General features: G+C 42.7%; 1 protein-coding gene across 26 annotated transcripts in view; it reads right to left on the bottom strand.

Moving 5' to 3' along the window:
- Positions 1–25,141, bottom strand: part of NRXN1 (neurexin 1) — a 985,083-nt gene that overhangs the window by 750,182 nt on the left and 209,760 nt on the right. For 14 of the 26 annotated variants that reach the window (XM_077925450.1, XM_077925448.1, XM_077925461.1 and 11 more), the window contains one exon: positions 6,609–6,653. The exons of the other annotated variants lie outside the window; for them this stretch is intronic. In XM_077925450.1, coding sequence (XP_077781576.1) covers positions 6,609–6,653 — 45 coding nt within the window. The remainder of the gene's footprint in view (positions 1–6,608; positions 6,654–25,141) is intronic. 26 annotated transcript variants of the gene reach the window in all.

Below are 25,141 nucleotides of genomic sequence, written 5' to 3'. Positions count from 1 at the left end.
TCTACTCTGTTAACTTTGCAATTTCAGGCAATTCCCAGTATTCAAAGCCCAATCTTAATGTGCTTTTATTACTGAGATGCGTGCCTCACTCAGTTCAGTGGTGCTCACTACTGGGGCTGTATAAGACTGCAGATTCAGACAACTGTTGGGATAGTGACAGAACGTGGAGCTATGCTATGATTTGGTGCCTGTCTCCACCAGGAAAGATGCAATGCTGTTGGGGTTTTTTTTGCATGCAATGGGGGTGGGTTCACATATTGAGCAGGTCTGATTTGCTGGGGGCACTGCATGCGGCAGCTGCCAACCAGAAGCACTGCACTGTTTCCACATGGAAACCATATGGCAAGAAGCATTCAATGGCAGCAATAAGCAGTTAAACTCCAAAAAGAGTGTAGGTGATATGCTAGAGCCAGGAAGGACGCCATCAGGCTAGGGCGAGTACAGAATGCATGAGCTCATGAAGCCCAAATAATTTATGCCAAGTCCTGAAAGCCTGCTGTGAATATTTGTCACAGTTTGCGTTATTATAATTATGATTAATTTGATGTGGAATAGCAGGAAGGGGAAAGTTGGCAGAGGGTCTGGCGAGTTCTGCTATTCCTACAAAACACTTTTTAGACAATGCTGCAGCTTTTTCATTTGCATCTTCTCAAGCTTAATAGTCTTTAATTTGGACCATTATGCACTGTGTGGCATTGTCTAGCTCCGCAGCCCCACCCCCAGAGCACACTTTGAATTCTGCTGTGTTTCGCTTCTTGGCAAGCACACTATGAAAGTGGGTTTTTGGAAAACACTCAAAGTATTTTTCTTTGCAAATGGGGCTTGGCATGATTAATGGAGCAAGGAGAGGTTCTGCGGAGGTCAGCTGCACTCAGTGTTTGCACCTGCAGCTCCCCTGAGGTCTTGGGAGGAAGGTTTTAGAAGATATGGACGTGGATGGCAAGGGGCAGGTTTTTTTGTCTTCCAGAATCCTGCATGCTTAATATGCCAAGGCCACTCAATGAAAACACACATTCACGTTGCTACTTATCCTTAGTGTTACACGTAACTTGCAGCGTGCCTTTTACACTCTGCACCGCTTAATTTTCTCCCTTTTAAAATGAATTCTATCTGCAAGGGTAATCTAGTTCGTCCCCCTGCAATACACAAATCACAGCTTAAGAATCAGTGGCCAGTGGCCATCCAACCCCCATTTAAAAACCTCCAATTAAGGAAAGTTACCCACATGCGATACTAGTTCTACTCAAGTTGCCTACGCATGCGTACCTCTGAACCTGTATCTTACACATGTACTCACGGAAACACCATTTGGAGCAATAAACAATGCTACTGTTGGGAATCTGATGGCCAAGCATCAAAGGTCTTACTACAATGGGCCTGATTACCATATAGGGAGGAATCCTATATACAGAGGTACCTCGGATTACATACGCTTCAGGTTACAGACTCTGCTAACCCAGAAATAGTACCTCGGGTTAAGAACTTTGCTTCAGGATGAGAACAGAAATCATGCTCTGGCGGCGCGGTGGCAGCAGGAGGCCCCATTAGCTAAAGTGGTCTTCAGGTTAAGAACAGTTTCAGGTTAAGAATGAACAAATTAAGTACTTAACCCAAGGTACCACTGTACAAGATTCCAGCGGAAACCAAGCTGGCGTTAAGTCTAGCTGGCATAAAGTTGTACCAAACCCAAACCCTGCTTCTTAACAGATTGCGCTGCTGTTGATGGAACAGGGTTAAATCACATATTAAGACAGACCTACCTAATGTGCAGTTTCTGAAACAATAGACAAACCAAAACAGTGTCATCCTTTGAAATTTGCACTTCTCTAAATTATGCAATGTAGTTCTCCAGCCAAGTAATGTATACAGGAAAGTATACACTAGGGTAAAGAGGTCACAAATGTGCGTTATATTAGTGAAAATAGTGTACAAAAGTGTGTTGCATTAATGAAAATGCACATTTGTAAATATGTGCATATTATAATAAATTCAAACTAGAATTATGAATGTTCATGATACTTGTTTTAAGATTGCAGACTGACTGAAATGAGATTTTTATGTTTCTGAATTTCATGTAATACCTGGCTGGATTGCAAAATCCACAGAAGTGTGAGTTTCAAAAGATGCAAATGTTTCAGTTCACATACAGTTTTCAGAAAGTGCACATAAGTTGGTTCGCCTTTAAAATTGAACTGAACTGAATTTCTTTCCCTTCCTCAGCTGTGAATATGGTCAAAGTCACTGCTCATTCTTGTCAGCCGTATGCACTCCATGTGAATAGGACCGAGTTGAAAAACAGAGCTCCTTATCTGCTAATGATAGCTTTCATTTGAGGGGAGTAAGTGCGCTTCTTCATATCTTCTGACAGTAAACTTTCATTTCCTTATTTTGGAGAGAATGCCACTCAATGTGACATTGAAGATGACAATTATTTCCCCATCAGATGACACAGTGGGGGTGAGGGGAGAAAGTGAGGAAGATGAATTCAGCTGTACAGATATTCTCTTTCTACTCTCTTCATTGCAAGGGGAACACTGCAAGCTAAGTAGCTAAATAGCTCTGTTGAATAATACTGTTGTGACAGACAGGGCTAGGAAAGAACTGGGAGGGCGGGGGGGGGGAATCACTTGCTGAGCAAGATGCATTCTAGATAAATAGTACCTCTATGTTCAGGTGCAGGTTATCTCTAATTACCAGCAGCTGGGAGAAAGGGGGTGCCCTTTATGCCATGCTTGTAAGCTTCTCAGAAGCATCTGGTTAAGTGTTAATGATGCTGTAGGAAGCAAAATCCTAGACTAGATGGAGCCATTGTCTGATCTAGCAAGGCTCTGTTCATGTTCTTATGCAGAACCAAAGAAAGCACCCTATAATTTTTCATACACGCACATGCAGGTGATGGAGAGTCATTCTGCTTGGAACTGATCTTATTGGCAGCTCCCAGAATAAATGCACAGATCCAAACTTACTTAGGCTTCTGATTCTGTTAAAACAGTGTTTATGGAAGACAATCTTACTTGGCTACGAGTGATCGCCAAAGAAGAAGCTTCTGATTCACCTTCTTCCAAATTTTGTGATGCATTTCTTGGCTCAAAAGTACCAAACTATTCAACTGTTAGGGATAAAACTATGTTTAGAACCGCATACATTGACCAACAAACTATGGGTTTGTTGTTTTTATTTGGAGGTTTTGTGCTATGTGTTGGAATAGTGGGTGATGCGCCAGGGGGCTGGGGTAGTGGGAATGGGATTCTCTACCCTTGTTCTACAGCTTTAACCAAACAAAATCCTTAAAGGTTTCAAATTCAACATAAACCCTTCAATCCTTTCTCACGGGAGCTACTGTATTTTTTGCTCTATAAGACTCACTTTTCCCCTCCTAAAAAGTAAGGGGAAATGTGTGTGCATCTTATGGAGTGAATGCAGGCTGTGCAGCTATCCCAGAAGCCAGAACAGCAAGAGGGATCGCTGCTTTCGCTGCGCAGTGATCCCTCTTGCTGTTCTGGCTTCTGGGATTTAGAATATTTTTTTTCTTGTTTTCCTCCGCCAAAAACTAGGTGCATCTTATAGAGCAAAAAATATGGTGATTTACTTCCCATCAGCTGGGTGTCCAGTTGTTTGGAAAGGTCAATTTCCAAAACCTAAAAATAGAGATGTCTGAAGAAGAAACCTTATTAATTGATTCAGAATGAATGGCTTTGGATCAGCCTTAATGTGTGCCAGCACTGAGTCTCTCTCCTCACCCCCACCCCAAGAAATTACATCAAGGCAAATGCCCAGTCCATCTTCATTCTAGCTGCAGTTGCGGCAAGTCTCTTTGCACCTTCAGGAAAATTGGTGAATTGTTGTTAGGTAAATAGGAATTATTGTTCTGAAATCAGAAGGCTGGTCACACAGCCAAGGTTTACTACAAGACACCACCCTTTTCATCCAAAGCATGTCTGCATCACAATTTCCTAGAAATCCAGTAAGGGCACAGGGAGGGTCCATTAGGAAAGAAAAATGGACATTTCCTTCTGCTTTGTCTGCTAACAAACTATGTAGCTATTACTGAGGCTGGTCATCTTTGGTGATGTGGACTTCAGTGCATTTTTAAAACACTTGGTTAATGCAGAATTCTGATTGGTTTCAAAAATATTTTCAAAATCTCCGGATGCTGGAGCCCACTGGAGTGACATGTAATCTTATATTGAAAGATCCATACCATACTGGACCCTCCCCATCAAACCTAATCAATAATGTGTACTTATACTTTTATCTGAAAAAGGTTCCTTCTCTGACAAACATGGGGCATAAAAACCAACTCATAATCTTGTTTTGGTTTGAGGATAACCATGACTACGTAATTTGACACTCTCTTCTTGTAACTTTCTCAAGAGAACAGGCATCTTCCAAGCTCAGATTTAGGATCGCCTTATGAGCCTTAACAGATGAATTTCTTCTGTTTTGATCATTGTTGCTATTTGATTGCTATTAAGCTACAAAGGTAAAGGACCCCTGGACGGTTAAGTCCAGTCAAAGGCAACTATGGGGTGTGGCGCTCAACTTGCTTCCAGGCCGAGGGAGCCGGCGTTTGTCCACAGACAGCTTTCCATGTGGCCAGAATGACTAAACTGCTTCTGGCGCAATGGGACACCATGATGAGTGCCAGAGCACATGGAAACGCCATTTACCTTTCTGTCACAGCAGTACCTATTCATCTACTTGCACTGGTATGCTTTTGAACTGCTAGGTTGGCAAGAGCTGGGACAGAGCAGCGGGAGCTCACCCCGTCGCGGGAATTTGAACCGCCAACCTTCTGATCATCAAGCCCAAGAGGCTCAGTGGTTTAGACCACAGTGCCACCCACATTCCATTATTAAGCTATAGAAAAGGGGAGGTCTCATAGATATTGGTGTGGTCTTCACAGAACGATTTTCTGCCCTTTGATGATTTGCATCACAACCCTAATCACATCTATTCAGAAATAAGCCTACAGAATTCAGTGGGGCTTACTCCCAGGTAAATAAAGTTGCAATTGCAGCCTTGGAATTGTACTCATTAACTGCTTCCTCATTCAGGCAACCTCTAGTAAAACAACAACAAATAACTCAAAAATTTTAAGCAATGAAAATTAGACTTTGTTATCCTCTAAGAAGAACATAAAGAAACCAGAATAATAAACTGCAAAAATATTCTTAGTTTGGGGCTTATTATACAGCTTCAGGTTCTTCCATGTCTTGTAGGGTAGCATTAACTATCTAGAAAAAGTTTGATTTTGCATTGCTAGGAGTTATCTGAGACCCAAGAGATTGGTATATTGTTTGTAAAGAGAAAACAGATTACTCATAGACCTACTTATTGCCCAAACACAGCTTGAGTTTCCTTGTTGGAGAATGTTTCTGAACAATGGAGCCAATTCAAAGAAGATGTAACTTTGTTAGTAACATTGTATGGACCTCAAATTAGAAAGGAGCAATAACTCTCTAAGAAACAAATGCTGTGCCTGCAACCAATTTTCAGCAAATAAGACTTGATAGATATTTGGCACATCTGCAATGTTGATTGAAGAAGCTACTTGCCTCACCCAACTTGTCACAACACATTGTTTCACAAATATTTTCTTTTAACTTCACCCAATTGGTCCCAGACAATTGTTGATTCTAGCATTCAACCAATAACCGATTCTGACCATTTACTAGTGACAGGCACTATGCAGATTTACGGACAACCAGTCTCCAGCAGCTTCAGAATAAACCCTATGCTTTGGGGGAGGGGGGGGGAATAGTGTCAAATGAAGGTATACAATCCATATGGTAGCCAAAGAATTCAATAACCCTTTGAAACTAGAATGCATTCTTACATTGGTAAGAAACATAAGGTGAGGACGTAAACGAATCATACTACAAATTCAGAAACTGTAATTCTAAATGGTTGACTTCTTGTTCAAAATACCAACTGGTCAGGTAGGAACACAACATCAGTAACAACACATGAGACCAACATATCAATACAACATCAAGGACATCCATAAGGACTGTATCTAATTCTGTGCACAATTATATCTCCAGGGGTGCACATATTTTGGCTGGCCTTGAAACCTGCCAATTTTTTTGTTTGCCAGAACCTTACACTGGAAGGCCAGAGTCTTGTCCCTGACAGCCTGCAGAACTTTCAGAGCAAGGATATGAAATTGGCAGCCATCTTCTTCCCCTTTTCCAAGTTTAGGAGATGGCAGAAGATTATCTTTGCTGCACTTAGCTTTGAATGCACTGTCTCAATTGCAGCATCTTCCTGAACATGGAGCTGGGAAGCTGACCTAACTACTGCTTTCTCTTCCTTTGTGGTCCACTCTGATTTGCAGGTATGAGTGGGGTGGGGATTTGGTGGGCAGCAGAAACAACTTGTGTACTGGGCAATGACTATGCAGTAATGGCATATGGATTGGAACTGGGAAGGGACAGGATGGGAAGGGAGGAGGAGGAGGAGGAAGAGGAAGAGACTATAGAACTGAAACAGTGTGTTTAGGTTCTCCTAAATGGGACCTTCAGCCGGACTGCAAGTGTGAGGTTCATTTTCAGATTACTGTATATGCCACAGACTGACTCATAGAAACAGACATTGATACTTACCTGGATAGGATCTGGATTCAGTCTTTGCAAAAAAAGCAGCAATTTCTAAATCAAGAAATAACAGAAAACGAAATCAAACAAATAATTACTAAGCTAAAAATAATAATTAATCATACAGCCCAAAGCCTAGAAGACTTTTTTTGAAGCCAAGTTCTACATCCAATGTAAGGCCTTTTGGCTATTAACTAAGATTACTTTTCAACAGTATACATAACCCTGTGATATACGCGTGTTCAAATTACACACAGTGGGTTGTATCCAATAAAGTTGTTTTGTTTGCACAAGGATTTCTGCTTGCACACTGGAACTTATTCTCCCTTTCCTCTCCCTGTACTCCATGACCCCCTCCCCAATCTTCTCCAGAGGGTTAGGGGAACTCACAAAGCAGATTTGCCATGTTGTGGGGTGGAGAGGGGGGAAACGTTGATTTTCTTGCACGAATAAGGTAGCTTTGTCGGATACAACTCACAGTAATAAGCACAATCCTAACAACCATGTTTACTCAGAAGCAAGTCAGATTGAATTCAGTGCAGCTTACTTCTAAATAAGTGGCTTTAGGACTGCAGCCAAACCAATAAAAACTCCATTTCTCCGGGATTGCATTGATTCTTTATTAAAACACATTTCTAAGATTTCCAGTGCAGCTTTTACCAATTGTCTAGGTTCACTGATATTCTCTGAAATTAGGATACACCAGATTGTATTTGTACCACATAGAAAGCTTACAGATTTGGTTTTCAGGCTTTCACATGTGATTAATGATAGTAATGTAACCAAATCCCCTATGATCATTCTGTCATTAGATGCTCAAAAGGCCTTTGAAAAATTGGGATTAATTAATTATCCCACTCCAAAAAATGGATATAGGACCAACGTTTCTGCAAGCAATTACTCAAATGCACCAACCATCAATGACTACTGTACATACAGCTTTAAATTGTACATCCTACTAAACAAGGGCTGCCTGATTTCCTATCTTTTATTTGCATTCATTGTCAGGCCTTTGCATGACCAATCCAAGTTAGCTTCTTTGCAAACACTATGTAAACAGATCCCAGTCAAAGAATTCAACTTGTTAAAAGAATATGGAGCAGTTCAACTGGAATGAATAATACTGTAAATATTGGGTGGTATTCAGAGCTAGCCTTACACAGAGTAAACCCATGGGTTAATTAATTTCAGTGAGTCTACTCAGAGTAGGACTTGGTTGAATACAACCTGTTGTGCCTAACCGTATACAATATTTGCAATAAGAATATATGCCTGTTGCAAGTGAAAATGATTGCACTTCCCAAATGCAACTTTCTTTCCCAGACATTCTCAATTTCAACACCATTATCACTGGGGTGGGGTGGGGGGCTAATGCCAAAAACAGATTCTAAAAAAATACAATGCACAGTGATGTCAAGAGAAGAGAAATGGGACTATCTAACTCAAACATAAAATGATAAGGAGCCCTACCAGATGAGAACAAAGCCCTAGCCTGCCTTGCATCTTGTTTCCCATAGTGGCCAATCACATGCCTCTAGGACAGGCATCTCCAAAATCGGCCCTCCAGCTGTTTTGGGACTACAATTCCCATCATCCCTGACCACTGGTCCTGTTAGCTAGGGATCATAGAATCATAGAATCATAGAGTTGGAAGAGACCACAAGGGCCATCGAGTCCAACCCACTGCCAAGCAGGAAACACCATCAGAGCACTCCTGACATATGGTTGTCAAGCCTCTGCTTAAAGACCTCCAAAGAAGGAGACTCCACCACACTCCTTGGCAGCAAATTCCACTGTCGAACAGCTCTTACTGTCAGGAAGTTCTTCCTAATGTTTAGGTGGAATCTTCTTTCATGTACTTTGGATCCATTGCTCCGTGTCCGCTTCTCTGGGGCAGCAGGGATGATAGGAGTTGTAGTCCCAAAACAGCTGGAGGGCCGAGTTTGGGGATGCCTTCTCTAGGCAGCCTACAAGCAGGGAATAACAAACAGCCCTCTTCTGTTGTTGCTCCCCAGGAACTAGTATTCAGAAGCATGCTGTCTCTGATCTTGGAGGTCGCAAATCGTCAACAATACTAGTAGGCATTGATGACCTCCTCAAATACTTAAGATGCCCTTCCCTTCAAAACAGCTTCTTCACTCTCGCTTGCTGCAGAATCACAATACAAAATCTGGACAAAAACACTTTTTCAGTATGGAAGATATCTGACCATTTTAATTAGCTTCCCCACTTTTGCTACTAGTTTTTATTTTTATTGTCCTCTTTTCTACCAAGTACAGGGAAAAAAACCCATTTAAATAATGGGGTGCCCAAACTTAAATAAAATTAGAGATTTCTTCCTTTATTTATTAAGAGGCCTGACATTTTCTGTTGAACCTATGCAACTGCCTGCCATAAAAATAAATTGGTTGCAAATCTGTCTCATCAAACATTTTAATACAAATGCCAGTTACACAACAGCAGGGTACTTGTTCTGCCACAAAATTGATGGGGGGGGGGGGAATACAGCAACAATATTGCATACTTTATATATCTATAAAGGCCTGGTTTCCAGTACCTATAACACTGTAATTACTATATCTGTGGAACCATCAGCGATTTGCAAGGAAAGTGGCATTCAGCGATTAACTATTTGATCCAAAAAACTGATAAAAACTGTCTCATCTAAAGCTGAAGAAAGAAGTATTAAAACTCGCAACCGATATTTCCCTAAAGAAACAATATCTATACCATGAGAAAGTGTTCACTAAATTATGATTAAGATTTTTTTAAAAAACAAAAATCATTGGTCAAGATTGTGAAGCACATGGGAAACTTATATCAAGAATGAACTAGATAAATGATGTGCTTCCATTTTTCAGCCTTGATCCTAGATTATCTCTGCTGAATCACAGAATTGTAGAGTTGGAAGTGAACCCAAAAGTCATCTACTCCAAACCGCTGCAATGCAGGAACCACAACTAAAGCATCCATGACAGATGGCCACTCAATCTCTGCTTACAAGCCTCCAAGGAAGGAGTGTCCACCACCTCCCAAGGGAGACCATTCCAATGTCTAACAGCTCTTAGCGTCAGAAAGTTCTTCCTGATTAGTTGGAGTCTCCTTTCTTGCAACTTGGAGCCATTGGTTTGAGTCCTACCTTCCAGAGCAGGAGAAAACAAGCTTGCTCCATCTTCCTTGTGTCAGCCTTTTAGATATTTGAGGACAGCTAGCATATCTCCTTTAGCCTCCTCTTTTCCTGGCTAAGCATACCCAACTCCCTCAACTGTTCCTAATTAGATTTGATCACCTTGGCTCTTCTTCCCAGCACCTAGCTGAATATTATAACAATTAAGATATCTATGTAAATACTGGCACCTGGGCTTCCATATCCTGCTTTCCCACCTGCCACCCCCCAACCAACCCATGTATATCATGCCTATTAGATTGTATTCAGCTAAGTTACACTGGAATTAATGGACCTGACTTAGTCATGCTCTTTCATTTCAATGCGTCCACTCCGAACAAAAACTTGGTTCGATGCCACCTTATCTCATTGTTTTAAATGTTAATTTAGTTGGCAGAAACATGAAATGGAAATCTAGAACGTATTTATAAATGTGCCATGTATAAATACAGGAAGTAAGTAATAATCATAAGCTTAAAATGGCAATTTCTCAGTCTACAAAGCCTCTGCTTTTGTGACACACACAGCTACATGGCCTATATGGTCACTGCCTTAACTGACCGTTATGTGAAAAATTGTTCTTCAGCTCATTTCACTGATGGGCTGTATTCAGTGTGGAAGTGGAAAGAATCTTGTGCAATCAAACTTTCCTTTTCCCACCTGCACAGCTCACCAAAGACTCCTGAGAGGGTCAGGCTGGGGTCTAGGTATTGGCTCAGAGCAGAGCAAAAGCAGCAGGGTTAGCCTACTTAAAAAAAAAGCAAAGGTATAATAATAATAATAATAATAATAATAATAATAATAATAATAATAATAATTTATTATATATACCCCGCCTATCTGGCTGGGTTTTCCCAGCCACTCTGGACGGCTTCCAACAAAACACTAAAATACAATAACCTATTAAACATTTAAAGCTTCCCTAAACAGGGCTGCCTTCAGATGTCTTCTGGCATAATAGGCCTTGTACCTATTTGGCAGGTTTCATACCCGGGGTACTTCCCTTATTCTCCCATTTTCAAAGTGAATATCCACACACATAAAAAAAAAGACTAGGCAAAGGAACACAGTTTCTATTTTCTCACCCCAAACCTGCAAACAATGCCCTTGCTAGAGAACTGCTGCACTTATTTTTCTGAAAGTTGGCAGATTTCATCCCCTCAGAAAGCACAGCCACACCTGCAATCAAAATTCAATTCTGGCAGGAAATGGGGGGAGGGACCTAGACCTTTTTTTGGGGGGGGGGTTGAAACAAAATAAGTTTCCTACTCAAAAAAAGAAGAAAACCTGTGAAATTTGGCAGGACTAATCTATTCTGCAGGGACTGATTTGCTTGAAAACACCATCCAATTATTGGGGGGGGGGGGGACTTTCAACAGCAAATAATAATAATATGTATTGTTCCCTCACTTACATGAAAGTATTTGGGTTCATGTTCACATCTTTGTGAACACAAGTGTGCACAGATCAATTTATTAAACTGTTTAGTATGTACATATAGACTCTCCTTGAGGGCAGGGGGATGTTAACTTTTGCCCTCCCAGGCTCCTTCTCTAAGATCTTGTAGCTGAGCCAGCATCTTTTTAGTTCAGCCACCAGAGAAGGGATTTACGGTATGCATTATGTAGCTAGTTTAAGATGCTGCTCTGTTGTGATTTTCTGCTGCAGACCAGCTTAGCCCAGTGCCTTAGTTCTGAGTCTAATGCACTGGAAAAATTATCTTGGGTTACTGTAAACAAGAAAATCAGACAACCCCCCCCCCAATAATTTTGCCAAATTTCAAAAATCTGCCAGGACAGAAATTATAATCCTGAAAAAGAGGGCGTGCCTGGGGAAAAGAGAACATATGACAACCAGACCTGGAGGAGAGGACATGTCCTGGAAAAAGAGGGCATATGGCAACCCTAATTATGTGATCTGTTAAAAGTGCTGTCAAATAAAGAAAAGGGGGGAAACCACCGTAATGATTTTTTTTTGGGGGGGGGGTAGCAAGTTTATTGCACTGTGTCATGTGCCAGTTAATGTGATTTTATTAGAAATTCATTCCACATTTCCTCGATTGCTGTTACTGAAAGAAATAAAAAAGAGGTGAAGTGGCTTCAGTCTCGTGCATTAACTATAATGAAAGCAACGTTCACCCCCAGAGACAAGCTCAGTGGAGTGAAGAAATAAAAATCTGTAGCTAGAGGGAGCCTGCTAACCTAGCCTCTTTTTCCCCCTCCAAAGAACAAAATCTTTCTCATCTCCCTTCATGCTCCTGCGGTCTAGCTGCTCTAGTGCTGTTCTATTTAATTTTTTTAAGCCTCTCTCTTCATTGTGGCTTCAGAACAGCCAGATTTGAGCATGATGTATATTTCAAGCATGGATGTGTGAATACATGGCGTATGTGCATATACACTTTTAGGTGAGGTGGCCATGAGTCCTCCTTCACCAGTCTGTGTTTTAAAGATGAACAACCAGAAAAAGGGAAAGCAGGAGAGGAATTTAAGTGGTCCATCAACAGTTTACCACCTTCCTAGCTGATTGAGGTCACCTGGTTACAGTTTCCCCCCACTATGGTTAGACTTACTGTATTTCCATTTAAAACACAGTAGTGATTTCCAGTGATAAATGAATGTATACATATGTGAAAGGGAATGTAAACTGGGCAGTTAATGTGCATAACGACCAGCCATTGTGCACATTCACCGGGCTTCATGTGTGCACATTTCCCAATTAATATGCACAATCACCCACAGGCTTTGGGAAATGTGCAGATATTGGCTGCATTTTATACATTCTCTGGCCATTATGCATGATCTCCAACAGGCCTTGGAGAATTTGCATATCTTGATGGAATTTTGTGCACTCTCTGGGCAATATGAACATCCTTCAGTCAGTATGCAGAATCTCCAAGATGATGTGGTAGGCCATGTAAGATTAGGAAGTGGGCTGGAAGCATACATGTGTGAATGTGTGCCTACAGATTGCACGTTTCTGAATAAGAGGCAGGAAAAGGTATACTTCTTGGAGACTATGGATTCTGACCAGAGAATTCACATATTATGTCCTGTTGCACATCACAAATCAGCTGGCCATGGAGCCAAGGGACAATCATCCTGTAGTATTTTCTGGACCTGACCCCATAAAGGGGAATGAAATCACCTTAATACAGTGCTCTCATCCCCTTTGGAGAGCACAATAAAATAATTACAATTAAACGTTAAAGAATATATAATAATAATAATAATAATAATAATAATAATAATAATAATAATATTTATTTATACCCCGCCCTCCCTAGCCAAGGCCGGGCTCAGAGCGGCTTACAAGCAATAATAAAAACATGTTGAATGATTACAACTTAAAAACAAAATTAAAATACAACATTAAAATATTGAAACATTAAAATATTAAAATGTAGCCTCATCGCAGGAGAAGGAAAAGAAAAAAGAAAGAGAGGGAGGGAATCAAATTGGCTCCAAGCCAAAGGCCAGGTGGAACAACTCTGTCTTACAGGCCCTGCGGAAAGAAATCAGATCCTGCAGGGCCCTGGTCTCATGAGGCCGAGCGTTCCACCAGGCTGGAGCCAGTGTTGAAAAGGCCCTGGCTCTGGTTGAAGCCAATCTAACTTCCTTAGGGCCCGGGACCACTAGGGTGTTGCTATTTATGGACCTTGAGGCTCTCTGTGGGGCATACCAGGAGAGGCGGTCCCGTAGGTATGAGGGTCCTAGGCCGTGAAGGGCTTTAAAGGTCAAAAGCAGCACCTTAATATATGTGTGTGTTGCTACTGTTTCAACTGCAATGAGTTTCTTCTGCTTTTAACTTCCATACTAAGAAGTTTCTACAAAGGCTCTAAAATATGGAACTGAACATATACCTATGCAATATATATTTATCAGTATATTTGGCAGGGGTTTTTTTATTCCCCTTTCTCATATTTCTTCCGGTCCCTTTTGCGGTTTTGTTGTTTTTTGCTGCAGCATCACTATATGGCATATTGGGTTTTCTTTCCAACTTAGATATTGGAAAAATTTAATAAAATCCATCCTTTTTTTAGAAAAAAGAAAGGGGGGAGAGAGATAACAATAAAAGAACACTGCTAGCCACACAGCACTGTTTGGGCCATGGCATAATGAAACATTTATGTTCGTTTCATATAAATCCCACTTTTTCCTTCCAAAAAAGCTTGGAGCAATTTTCACGTGGCTTTTTCACCAGGTCATGGCATTTTGAATTGTGTGGAGAAAGTAGACAGATTATTATTTTTCTCCCACCCACCTTCTTCCTCTTCCATAAAACTAGCATTCAGGGTCACCCATGGAAGTGATTGACAGTAGATTCAAGACCGTCAAATGAATGTCGTTACTTGTGCAACACTTAATTATAGAGTTGATTGCTATAGCGTGTGCAATGGTGGCAAGGGGCCCAGAAAAAAATATGGAGGGTGTCCCTATTCACAGGTATTACCCATGAAAGCTACCAAGAAATTCTGTACTTCATGGGCAGCAAATCCCTGGATACAAGTTGCTGGGAATGAGGCAGACAAAATGATTTATTTACCATGATTTAATCATAAAAAAACCTTCCAAGCAGTTTAAGTAAAACACTATAAAATGTTTGTTAAAAACAGAGGTAAAATGAGATAATAAGAACAAGTTGACCCAAAATGTATCAAAATATAATTAAAATCAGCAGTTTTTTTTAAAAAAATACACTTAGTAAATCAAATTTACCTGTTCAAATTACATGTCTAGCTAACGTTTGCCTAAACAAACGTCTTTTTAGCAGGCAGCTGCCTAATATCAATGGGAAGGATGTTCCGGAGAGGAGGGAATCAGCTAGATTGATAAAGAAAAAGTGTTTTATATACGGTATAACAGTGTGACACCAGATGGCGCTGTGGAGTTCCCTTTTTGCCAATGTGATTTGTCATTATAAAGGTTACAACACATTTCCCCCCCCTGAAATGTTCTTTTGGTGTGTCTAGATCCAGCCTAGGTGCTGCCACAATAAAGGAGTGATTCCTTGCGAGAACAAAACAAACATTATATACGGCACTTGAAGGGCTCCTGGCTTCACGCTCTGCATGTAGCCAACCTGGAAGTGTCTGGAGTTTGCACTTCCCCAAGGATTAGCACGAGCGAAACAGGGTTCCTCCTCCCCTCTCCTTCCCCTGCACCATCCCCAAATCTACTCTGAAGAACAGAACAGAATCACGGGGCTCATGTGGAGAACATTCTGTTGTGCAAGGAGAAATCCTTGCTGGAAAGAAAAATTTGCTGTAGCTCTACATTGCATATAACACTGACTAAAGATTCTATGACCATTGCTGATGTATGGAAGTGAGAGCTGGACCATAAAGAAGGCTGATTGCAGAAAAAATGATGCTTTTGAATTATGGTGCTGGAGGAGACTCTTGAGAGTCCCATGGACTGCAAGAAGATCAAACCTATCCATTCTGAAGGAAATCAGCCCTGAGTGCTCACTGGAAGGACAGATCCTCAAGCTGAGACTCCAATACTTGGGGCACCTCATGAGAAGAGAAGACTCCCTGGAAAAGACCCTGATGTTGGGAAAGATGGAGGGCACAAGGAGAAGGGGACGACAGAGGACGAGATGGTTGGACAGTGTTCTCGAAGCTACCCGCATGAGTTTGACCAAACTGCGGGAGACAGCGGAAGACAGAAGTGCCTGGCGTGCTCTGGTCCATGGGGTCACCAAGAGTCGGACACGACTAAACGACTAAACAACAACAAACCAGTGTTGAAACCAGATTACTGCACTAGAAGAATCTTTTTTTCATTTCTTTTCTGAAAATGGAAGGGTTTTATGTACTCATTCCCAGAGCACGGAGAGCTGACTGTTTAGCAAGATGTGCTCTTGCAGCAAAGGTGGGCTACTCGTGGCCCTCCAGGATGGTGTAGGATTACAACTCTCCATCATCCAAAATCAAGAAGCATTCCGGAAGAAGCATTCTGGATTTTGAAGGGATCAAAACCCACCTCCTTACAACAGGGGCGTGGGGAACTGCAGCTGTGCATTGAGAACCTTTTAGACAACCCACTGTTTGAGAATGCTGACGATGTGTCATTCCAGACATCCGTAATGTAAAAATCCCAGGTCACAGCATGGGGGAAAGGCATTCAGCTCAGCTGCTGCAACCTTGTTTAATCCTATGTGAGAGTGACAATACAGTGAAGGGGAGGGATATTCATTTTAGAATGGTGGTTACATGGCAAAGTTGCTGTATGACAAGGGTGCAAGGGGAGAACTGGTTCTTGGTGGATGTGGGGACCCCAGACTTTTCAGAACAGCTGAAGTATTTGCACTGTTGGATGCATACCTGACTTGAACCATCTCCCTGCCACCCCATCTAGGTATTTGAAGACCTGTGTCTATAGCGGTGATGATGGACACAGTATAATTGTGAGGGAGCAAAAAGCAATAATTTCAGAGGGCACCGACATACAGTGGTACCTTGGGTTACATACGCTTCAGGTTACAGACTCCGCTAACCCAGGAATAGTACCTCGGGTTAAGAACTTTGCTTCAGGATGAGAACAGAAATTGTGCTCCTGCGGCGCGGCAGCAGCAGGAGGCCCCATTAGCTAAAGTGGTGCTTCAGGTTAAGAACAGTTTCAGGTTAAGAACGGACCTCCAGAACAAATTAAGTACTTAACCTCAGGTACCACTGTATATCTGTATATTCCCTTATATACAAGGATGTTCTTGAACTGTGCTTGCAGACTATGTCCTCTGCAATGACGAAGAGCCCAAAGAAACAGGTTTCTGTTTCCCAGTGTACCTGTGTTTGCAATCTGAAGCAAATGGGCAAGGTAATTCATTATGTATCAAAATGCCCCTTATATCATGAACCAAGATTAAAGTTCCTGGTAAATATTTTGTCTAGATTAACAAACTGTTCTGATCAAGAAATTATGGGGTTTTTTTAATTAGAAGATTTAATTAGAAGCTGTATATGCATTAGCTTGAAGGAAAAGCAGGGAAAGAAATGGAAAGAATTCAGGCAGTTGCTACAGATATTTTTTAAATATTTTAGCGAATTAGGATATCTGTATCTTAACATTTTATTTCACTGTAATTGGTCCAGAGGCTGGCAACATAAGAACAAGTCCTTTCTGTGGCGGCTCCCCGTTTGTGGAATGCTCTCCTCAGGAAGGCTCACCTGGAACCTTCGTTACATATCTTTAGGTGCCAAGCAAAAGCATTCCTCTTCTCCCAGGCCTTTGGCTAATTAAACAATCTATGGCCTTTTAAACTGGGAAGGGGGGTATTACTGTTTTTGTTTGCTATGGTATGCGTTTTTGAATTTTTACAATGTTAAGCACCCTGTGATCCTCAGATGAAGGGCCTTATAGAGATCTAATAAAAATAAAATAAAATTGGGTAATAGAAATTTAGGGACACGGGTGGCGCTGTAGTCTAAACCACTGAGCCTCTTGGGCTTGCCAGTCAGAAGGTTGGCAGTTCAAATCCCCGCGACAAAGTGAGCTCCTGTTGCTCTGTTCCAGCTCCTGCCAACCTATCAGTTCAAAAGCATGCCCAAAAAAAGTGCAAGTACATAAATAGGTACTGCTCTGGCAGGAAGGTGAACGGCGTTTCCGTGCACTGCTCTGGCTTCGGTGTTCCACTGCGCCAGAAGCGGCTGAGTCATGCTGGCCTCATGACCTGGAAAAACTGTCTGCGGACAAACGCCGGCTCCCTCGGCCTGTAAAGCGAGATGAGCTCTGCAACCCCAGGGTCATCTGCGAATGGACTTAACTGTCAGGGGTCCTTTACCTTTAGCTTTAATAAAAATTGAATATGGAAACCCCTGTGTGAAAGTTGTCATTGACAGTGCAGTTGTTGATGGTATCTCTATAAGGAACCTGATAAAAAATTAATTCAGGTTAACTGAGGTGCAGTTGTCCCTTGCGAATCTGGGGCTGCTGAACAAATTCACCCTACAGTGGGAAAAGTTCGTTCATTCATTAATTTGATTTGTATGCCACTTTTCCACAAAAAGAATCAAGCTCAAAGCAACTTGAATCAAAGAAACGGGTGCATTTAAAACAAACACTACCAAAACCATTTCATAATAACACAGCTAAACAATAGCAAGCATAATAACAGACCTAAAAGCCACACTCCAATACTATCAATATATGTAACAAGAAATGCATCACCCAATAGCAAAAATAACTAGGGAGCTTCACAGTTTCACCTTAGTCCTAGAAATACCCCTCCCACAATGTTGCTCACAGTCCCTCTCCTGCAGAAGCTTCTTATAAGGCTTCCAAAGCCCTTGGTTCTTGGCCAAAGCAAAATCAGAAAAGGAGATGTTCCTACTTCAGGGAAACATCAGATAGTGTACAGGTAACCATGGAGAGCTCCTGATGGGATTCTATGTGGGGGATGCTGGCCCAGCACATAGTGTACTGACAAGAAGAGAATTTGCTACTTCAACATGGGTTGGAGTCAACTGAGCAATCCTGAAGAGAGAGATTTGTTTGTGACAAGAGGTTTTGCTTGCCGACAAGTTTTTGCTGTTGTTTAATCAGCCAGTCACTTTAATGATTATTTGCACTGCTTAAAAAAAACAAAACACAATGAAATTTTTAATTACAGGTAATGAAGAAGAAACCCATGAAGACTGAAACACAGAAAACGATAAATAAAACCCACCCCTCCCCCTTTGAAGAAGAAAAAAGCCCAACAATGGCTGCCTATTTCAAAGCAACGAAACCAAGTGGAGAAGCCATTTATAAGCATTTTATAAGCATTACAATCAAGAAAATGTAGCAAACATATAAAAGCAGTGATGCACACTGAAGCATGTTAAAACGAGCAAACCTACCGATGATGCTTAAAGGTAAAGGTAAAGGTACCCCTGCCCGTACGGGCCAGTCGTGACCGACTCTAGGGTTGCGTGCTCATCTCGCTCAAGAGGCCGGGAGCCGGCGCCGTCCGAAGACACTTCCGGGTCACGTGGCCAGCGTGACGAAGCTGCAACTGGCGAGCCAGCACCAGCGCAGCACACGGAAACGCCGTTTACCTTCCCGCTATAAAGCGGTACCTATTTATCTACTTGCACTTAGGGGTGTTTTCGAACTGCTAGGTGGGCAGGAGCTGGGACCGAACGACGGGAGCTCACCCCGCCGTGGGGATTCGAACCGCCGACCTTACGATCAGCAAGTCCTAGGCACTGAGGTTTTACCCACAGCACCACCCGCGTCCCGATGATGCTTACAGAGCACTTAAGCCCAGAAACTAATCGGCAGCCAGCGCAGTCAGGCTAGGCTTTTTGTGAGCAACCTGGACACCCGATTCTGCACCAGCTGGAGTTTCTAGACCAGGCTTCCTCAACCTCGGACCTCCAGATGTTTTTGGCCTACAACTCCCATGACCCCTAGCTAGCAGGAGCAGTGGTCAGGGATAATAATAATAATATTTTTTTTATTTGTTCCCTGCCCTTCCCAGTTCAGAAAACCGGGCTCAGGCCGGCTAACAACAAATTTAAAACACTTAATTGATGCAACAAAAAAACAGCATAAAATACAGTATAAAACGTGAATAACAATAAATTCAGAATTCAAAAATCAATTTGGGGGGGAGACCATCCAATAAACATTAGATGATCACCAGGGCTAGCTGGCTAAATTGGTCCTATTTGGGCCAGCGAGGAGACCAGGGGAGAATTAGCTGTGGGATCCCAGAGCGGGTAATCTTCATAAAAAGGGAAGGGGGAGGAAAGGAAAGGGAATAAAATATCAGGCTAAGTTCAAATTGAAAGCCAGGCAGAATAGCTCTGTCTTACAGGCCCTGTGGAAGAAAGTTAAATCCTGCAGGGCCCTGGTCTTATGGGACAGAGCATTCCACCAGGTCGGTGCCATCACTGAGAAGGCCCTGGCCCTGGCGGAGGATAATGTGACTTCCTTAGGGCCCGGGACCTCTAAACTATGATTATTCATGGACCTTAAGGTCCTCTGCGGGGCATACCAGGAGAGGCAGTCCCTTAAATGGGAATTGTAGTCTCAAAGCATCTGGAGGGCTGAGGTTGAGGAAGCCTCTTCTAGACCTTATTCAGAGGCAGCCCTATGTATAATGTGTCGCAGCAATCTAACCTAGAGGTTACCAGGGCTTGGACAACAGTAGTTAGGCGACCCCTGTCCAGATATGGGTGCAGCTGGGCCACCAGCTGAGGCTGAGGGAAGGCACTCCTTCCAAGCAAGGCCACCTGAGCCTCAAGTAATAGCAAAGGGTCAAGAAGGACCACCAGTCTTACATATCTGCTGCTCCAGGTTACATTGAGGATAGATCCACCATGGGGTGGGTGGCTCCCAAGGCAAATCAGCCTGATCAGGGGAGCAGAGGGCACAGGGCAGTGCACAGCCCTAATATTGACATCCTGGCCACAGGAATGGAAGACTGGGCAGATTCACACAGGTTATGTATATTTTTTGCTGCTCTTGTTAAAGCCTTGAATTTCAAGGAAAGACTTTATATAATCTCCAAGTTATCCCATTCCAAGTCTACTGCATTTTTTTTTGCAGTGAAATGAAATGCTGCAAGACTCTTGTTGCTTAAAATCAGTACCTGGAAAGAATCCCACAGCCTCGCACATTTTTAAAAATGTATTTAAATTGCAGCCATAAATCCTTGAAAGCCTTTGTATAAACTTTTATGAATGCTCCAATGAAAGGTATTGTACCTCTCAGTGTCACGATAAGCTTTTGAAAAGGTCATACTTGAGACCACTTCCTTCACGCTAAGTAATCTGTCTTCTTCTGACATTATTAACATTTCAGTGTTGACAGAATGCTTAGGAGGCTCTCTGGAACTGGGTATTATGGAATATAGAGACATTAGCACATGGCAAGGGAAAGGAAGCAATTCATTTACATTTTTAATTGCCTAAAACCTTTTTGCTGAAAGTTCAGCTCATGCCATGCCTCACCTGTCTAAGCTCCATATAACCCTGCCAGCCGGGTGTAATTCTAATATGAAAGACAGATTCCCCGCCTCTACCCGAAATCCGGATTCGTTAGACAAAAGAAATACGCTAAAACCTCTGAGATGCAAAACCATGAAACTCAGCTTCACTTCTTTATGCCAGTAACAGAAAACAATGGGAACAGAAAACTTTGATTATTTGTGATTGGGATGTGAGAGAATAGCAGAGGGTTGAGATTTACTGAGTGTTCTCCATCGTATCTGTCAACCTGTCTCCAAATTGCCCATGGTGCTCATACTCTCTTGCCACCCTGGTCCACTTCTGAACTCTATAGGGCAGCCTATCGGTCTTAACTCAGCCACAGAAGCAGATCTAGATCTTATAATGTCACCACAGCCAAAGAGTTCTCCATCTAATGACATATGACGACAAGATGCAAAAGTAGACAGAGTTCCTGTGTCTTAACTGCATAGAATTTCCTTGCCTGCGTGATGGGCTCCTCATGAAGAAATTCCTTGTTCTGCATGGTAAGTGTAGGATCCCTGGATCCCTCTACATTCTGCTTACTGAACAACCCCCTGGGGACATAGGAAGATGACTTATGAGGCTATTGATCCATGTATATCAATATTGTCTACTCTGAATGTCAATGGCTCTTCGAGGTTTTCTCACCTGGAGATGTCAGGGTGAGGGTATCTGCACACAAAGCAGAGGCTCCACCACTAAGCTGTGACCCTCCCTACAACCTTTCTTATTCAACCATCCAAGAAATAGATGAGTGGCCATCATGGATGTTTTAGCCAAGTTTCCTGCATTGCAGGGGGTTGGACTAGATCAGGCTTCCTCAACCTTGGACCTCCAGATGTTTTTGGCCTACAACTCCCATGATCCCTAGCTAGCAGGAGCAGTGGTCAGGGATGATGGGAACTGTAGTCTCAAAACATCTGGTGGGCTGAGGTTGAGGAAGCCTGGACTAGATGATCCTTGGGTCCCTTCCCACTCCACAATTTGATGATTCTATGAATACGAAAGCTGTACTATTTCTATGGGCACCCTGCCCCCACAACAGTCTAGCCTAAGCTTTGCATACTGGCAAATGGCTTCACGTCATCTTGTGTTCTCAATATGGAAATATCACTTAAGAGAGAACCTAAACGGCTCATGATTGCAATACTTTAAGGATAGCTTTCCCCCATATGAACTGACCCAGGTCCTGCAATCATTCTCTGCGGCCTTTCCAAGTTTGCCCCCTACATGAGAGGTCAGGAGGGTAGCAACACAAGAATGGTCCTTTTCTTCAATGGCTCCCCACTTGTGGAATGCTCTCCGCCCCCATGAAGACTCGCCCGGCTCCTTCATTACAGATCTTTAGGCACTGGGGGGGACGGGACGTTTCTCCATAAGCAGACCTTTGGCTAATTAACATCCTATGTCTTTTTAAACGCATTTGCAGGATGGGGGATTATTGGTTTGTTTTTGTGTGTTGTGCATTTTATATTTTTATATTTTATTAATTTTCCAAATTATGTGTGTTTTTATATTGTGAAGCTGTGTGATCTTCAGATAAAGGGTGGCACAATAATTTAATAAATAACTATACCAAACAATAGCTGTCTAATGCCCATTTTATATTTATTGTTAAATCGCTGCATGAAAATATCCATTCATGTTAAGAGATCGCAGATGTAGTACGTAAGGCAAAATGCTTAAATAGAAGAATGTTAATGCAAGTTATTTAGGAGTTATGTTCAGCTCAGACAGAACGAAACATTCCTCTATGCCTTACAAATTCTGCTTGTGGAATTCATTGCCCCAAGACAGTATGTTGGCAGCAGTGGCTTTAAAAGGGGATTGAATGAATTAATGGAGGATAAGTCTACCAACAGAATTTTGGTGAACCCATATTCAAAAGCAATGATTAGACTTGATGAAGAACAGGAGATGGGCCTCTCCATCATGCCCTGCTTGTGAGTTTGCCAATGGCATAATTTTCAGAGACAGCTTCAGCAGATGGACTTTCTGGACGACCCAGCAAAGTACATAAAGATTTTTTATGAGCTTTTAACCCTTGTTTGTTGAATGGGTCATAAATAAAAACAGCAACAAGCCGCCCAGCCAACTGTAAGCCGGATAGGGGAAGTGAAGGCTGTGCATTCATTTTAACATCAGTGCTCAGTTTCAAATTGTCAAGTTTATCCATCAGTTCTGACGGCAATTACTTAATTTCTCAGCTATTTTGGTAATCACAGATAAGCTGTCCTCAGGTGTCATTTGCACAAAATCTCATTACTTCTCTACCTGCCAGGCTTAACATGGTTAATAGTTTGGCATCCATTTTTAGCATAAAACCTGTGTTTTGGAGATAGGAGGTGGGGGAAAATAACACGGAAAATTTCTAACATATGTCAGAGAGTTTGAGAGGTTTATTCATCAGTGCAGGAGAGACTGATATTGCTAATGCATCATGGTGATTTATGGGAAGGTGGCCTTTCAAGGTAGTATGGTCCCATCACAAAAATGCTTGTTAATCCTACAGAACTAGAGAATCTCTCATTGTATGTGAAAAAAAAAGGTAAAAGGTAAAGGTAAAGGACCCGTGACAGTTAAGTCCAGTCACAGATGACTCTGGGGTTGTGGCACTCATGTCGCTTTACTGGCCAAGGGAGCCAGCGTTTGTCCGCAGACCGTTTTTCCAGGTCATGTGCCAAGAATCACTAAGCCACTTCTGGCGAAACCAAAGCAATGCACGGAAACGCCGTTTACCTTCCCGCCGGAGCGGTACCTATTTATCTACTTCCACTTTTTGGCATGCTTTCAAACTGCAAGGTTGGCAGGAGCTGGGACTGAGCAACAGGAGCTCACCCCGTTGCGGGGATTCGAACCGCCAACCTTCTGATCAGCAAGCCCAAAAGGCTCAGTGGTTTAGACCACAGTGCTACCTGCGTCCTAAAAAAAGGTACAGTTCTCCAATACAGTCAAACCTCGGTTCTCGAACACTTCTGTTGTCATACATTTCGGCTTCCAAATGCCAAAAACCCGGAAGTAAATGTTCCGGTTTTCGAACATTTTTTGGAACCCGAACGTCCGACGTGGCTTCTGCTTGAGTGCAAGAAGCTCTTGCAACCAATCAGAGGCCCTGCCTCAGTTATCAAACGTTTTGGAAGTTGAACGGTCTTCCGGAATGGATTACGCTTGACAACCGAGGTTTGAATGTATGGTGACATGAAGATATCACCCCTCCTTAGGCAATAGCTAATTGTGTGCTCCCAGTAAGTACATCTGCATAGGGCTTTTCCCCCTCTGAATGGTCTCCATTGCCTGCTGAAGTCCACACACCACACCTTCCATATGCTGATAAGTGGGGCCTTCAGCAAAATGTTGCAGTGTGGCATGCCCTGTTCAAGACTTCAGACCCACCATTCCACTTCCATCAGCCAGCATTCTGCCACCACTGGTTTGGCCTGGATTTGCAGAAGGCGGGGGTGAGCCCTAATGGGGAAAAACTCCTAGAAGGAGCCCAGTAAGGTCAGGGGTCTGATCCCCATAAAGACCACCAGCATATTCCTGCATTGCTGGGCCCCTTCCAGCTTTACAATTCTATGAAAGACCACAGGCTTTTGACTGAATGCTGGAAGGAGAAAATGGAAAGCTAGACGCAATGGTATGGAATATCATGGGAGAGGTCATGGTTCTACCTTGAACAGCAGCATTCTGCACTGCAAAATTCTGTTTCGGGCCTCTCTCATGCTAAGCTACTCACATGTGATTATCCCAGCTCTGCCTGCTGAGAATTCAGAAGGCCCTTCTGCTTACAAGAGGAGAAGGCAAACTAGAGAGAAGCATAATCATGCATGCAGCAAAGGAGGCGTTGCTGGCCACCTACTCCTCCCCTTCCCAGTTCCTTGGGGAAATTAGGCACTAAAGATAGAGGTGAGCCGAGATAAACAATGGCCAGAGAAAGCAAGCCATGTGCTCTGCCTTCCCTGCATGATCAAAGGTGATTCCCTTCTGGCTTTCTCTTCCTGGAGGGCAGGTGAGCCCTCAGAATTCTCAGCAGATAGAGCTGAGCTAATCTCACAGGGTGAGCAGCAGCCGGTCTCTAAACACAGTGCCTGATACCACAATGATGCTTTACTTTCCAATCTCGTTACAGTTTTATAAACGATTCCTCCTCCAACAGGATATGGTCGCAGGAGGTTTCCACCAGCAGCACAGGATCTGCTCCTGATTTTGTGCATCGCTATCACAGCGGTTTTCGAAGATTGCAGGCTGAACAACCACGTGCAAAATGCCGAGTCTTATTGCTAGTTCTCACTGCTGGCAACAACTGCAGGTCCACTGCATGGTCCCTTGGTGGTCCGCTGTACCTGCCACGAGCAAGTGTCCCAGCTGCATTGGGTGAGAAGGTCTTCCACACAGTCACAATGCATGTACGTGCAA

This window comes from Podarcis muralis, chromosome 3 (assembly GCF_964188315.1).
Source record: "Podarcis muralis chromosome 3, rPodMur119.hap1.1, whole genome shotgun sequence".
NCBI lineage: Eukaryota > Metazoa > Chordata > Lepidosauria > Squamata > Lacertidae > Podarcis > Podarcis muralis.
The sequence above is the reverse complement of the archived record's forward strand: the minus strand, read 5'-3'. Positions and strand labels throughout refer to the sequence as shown.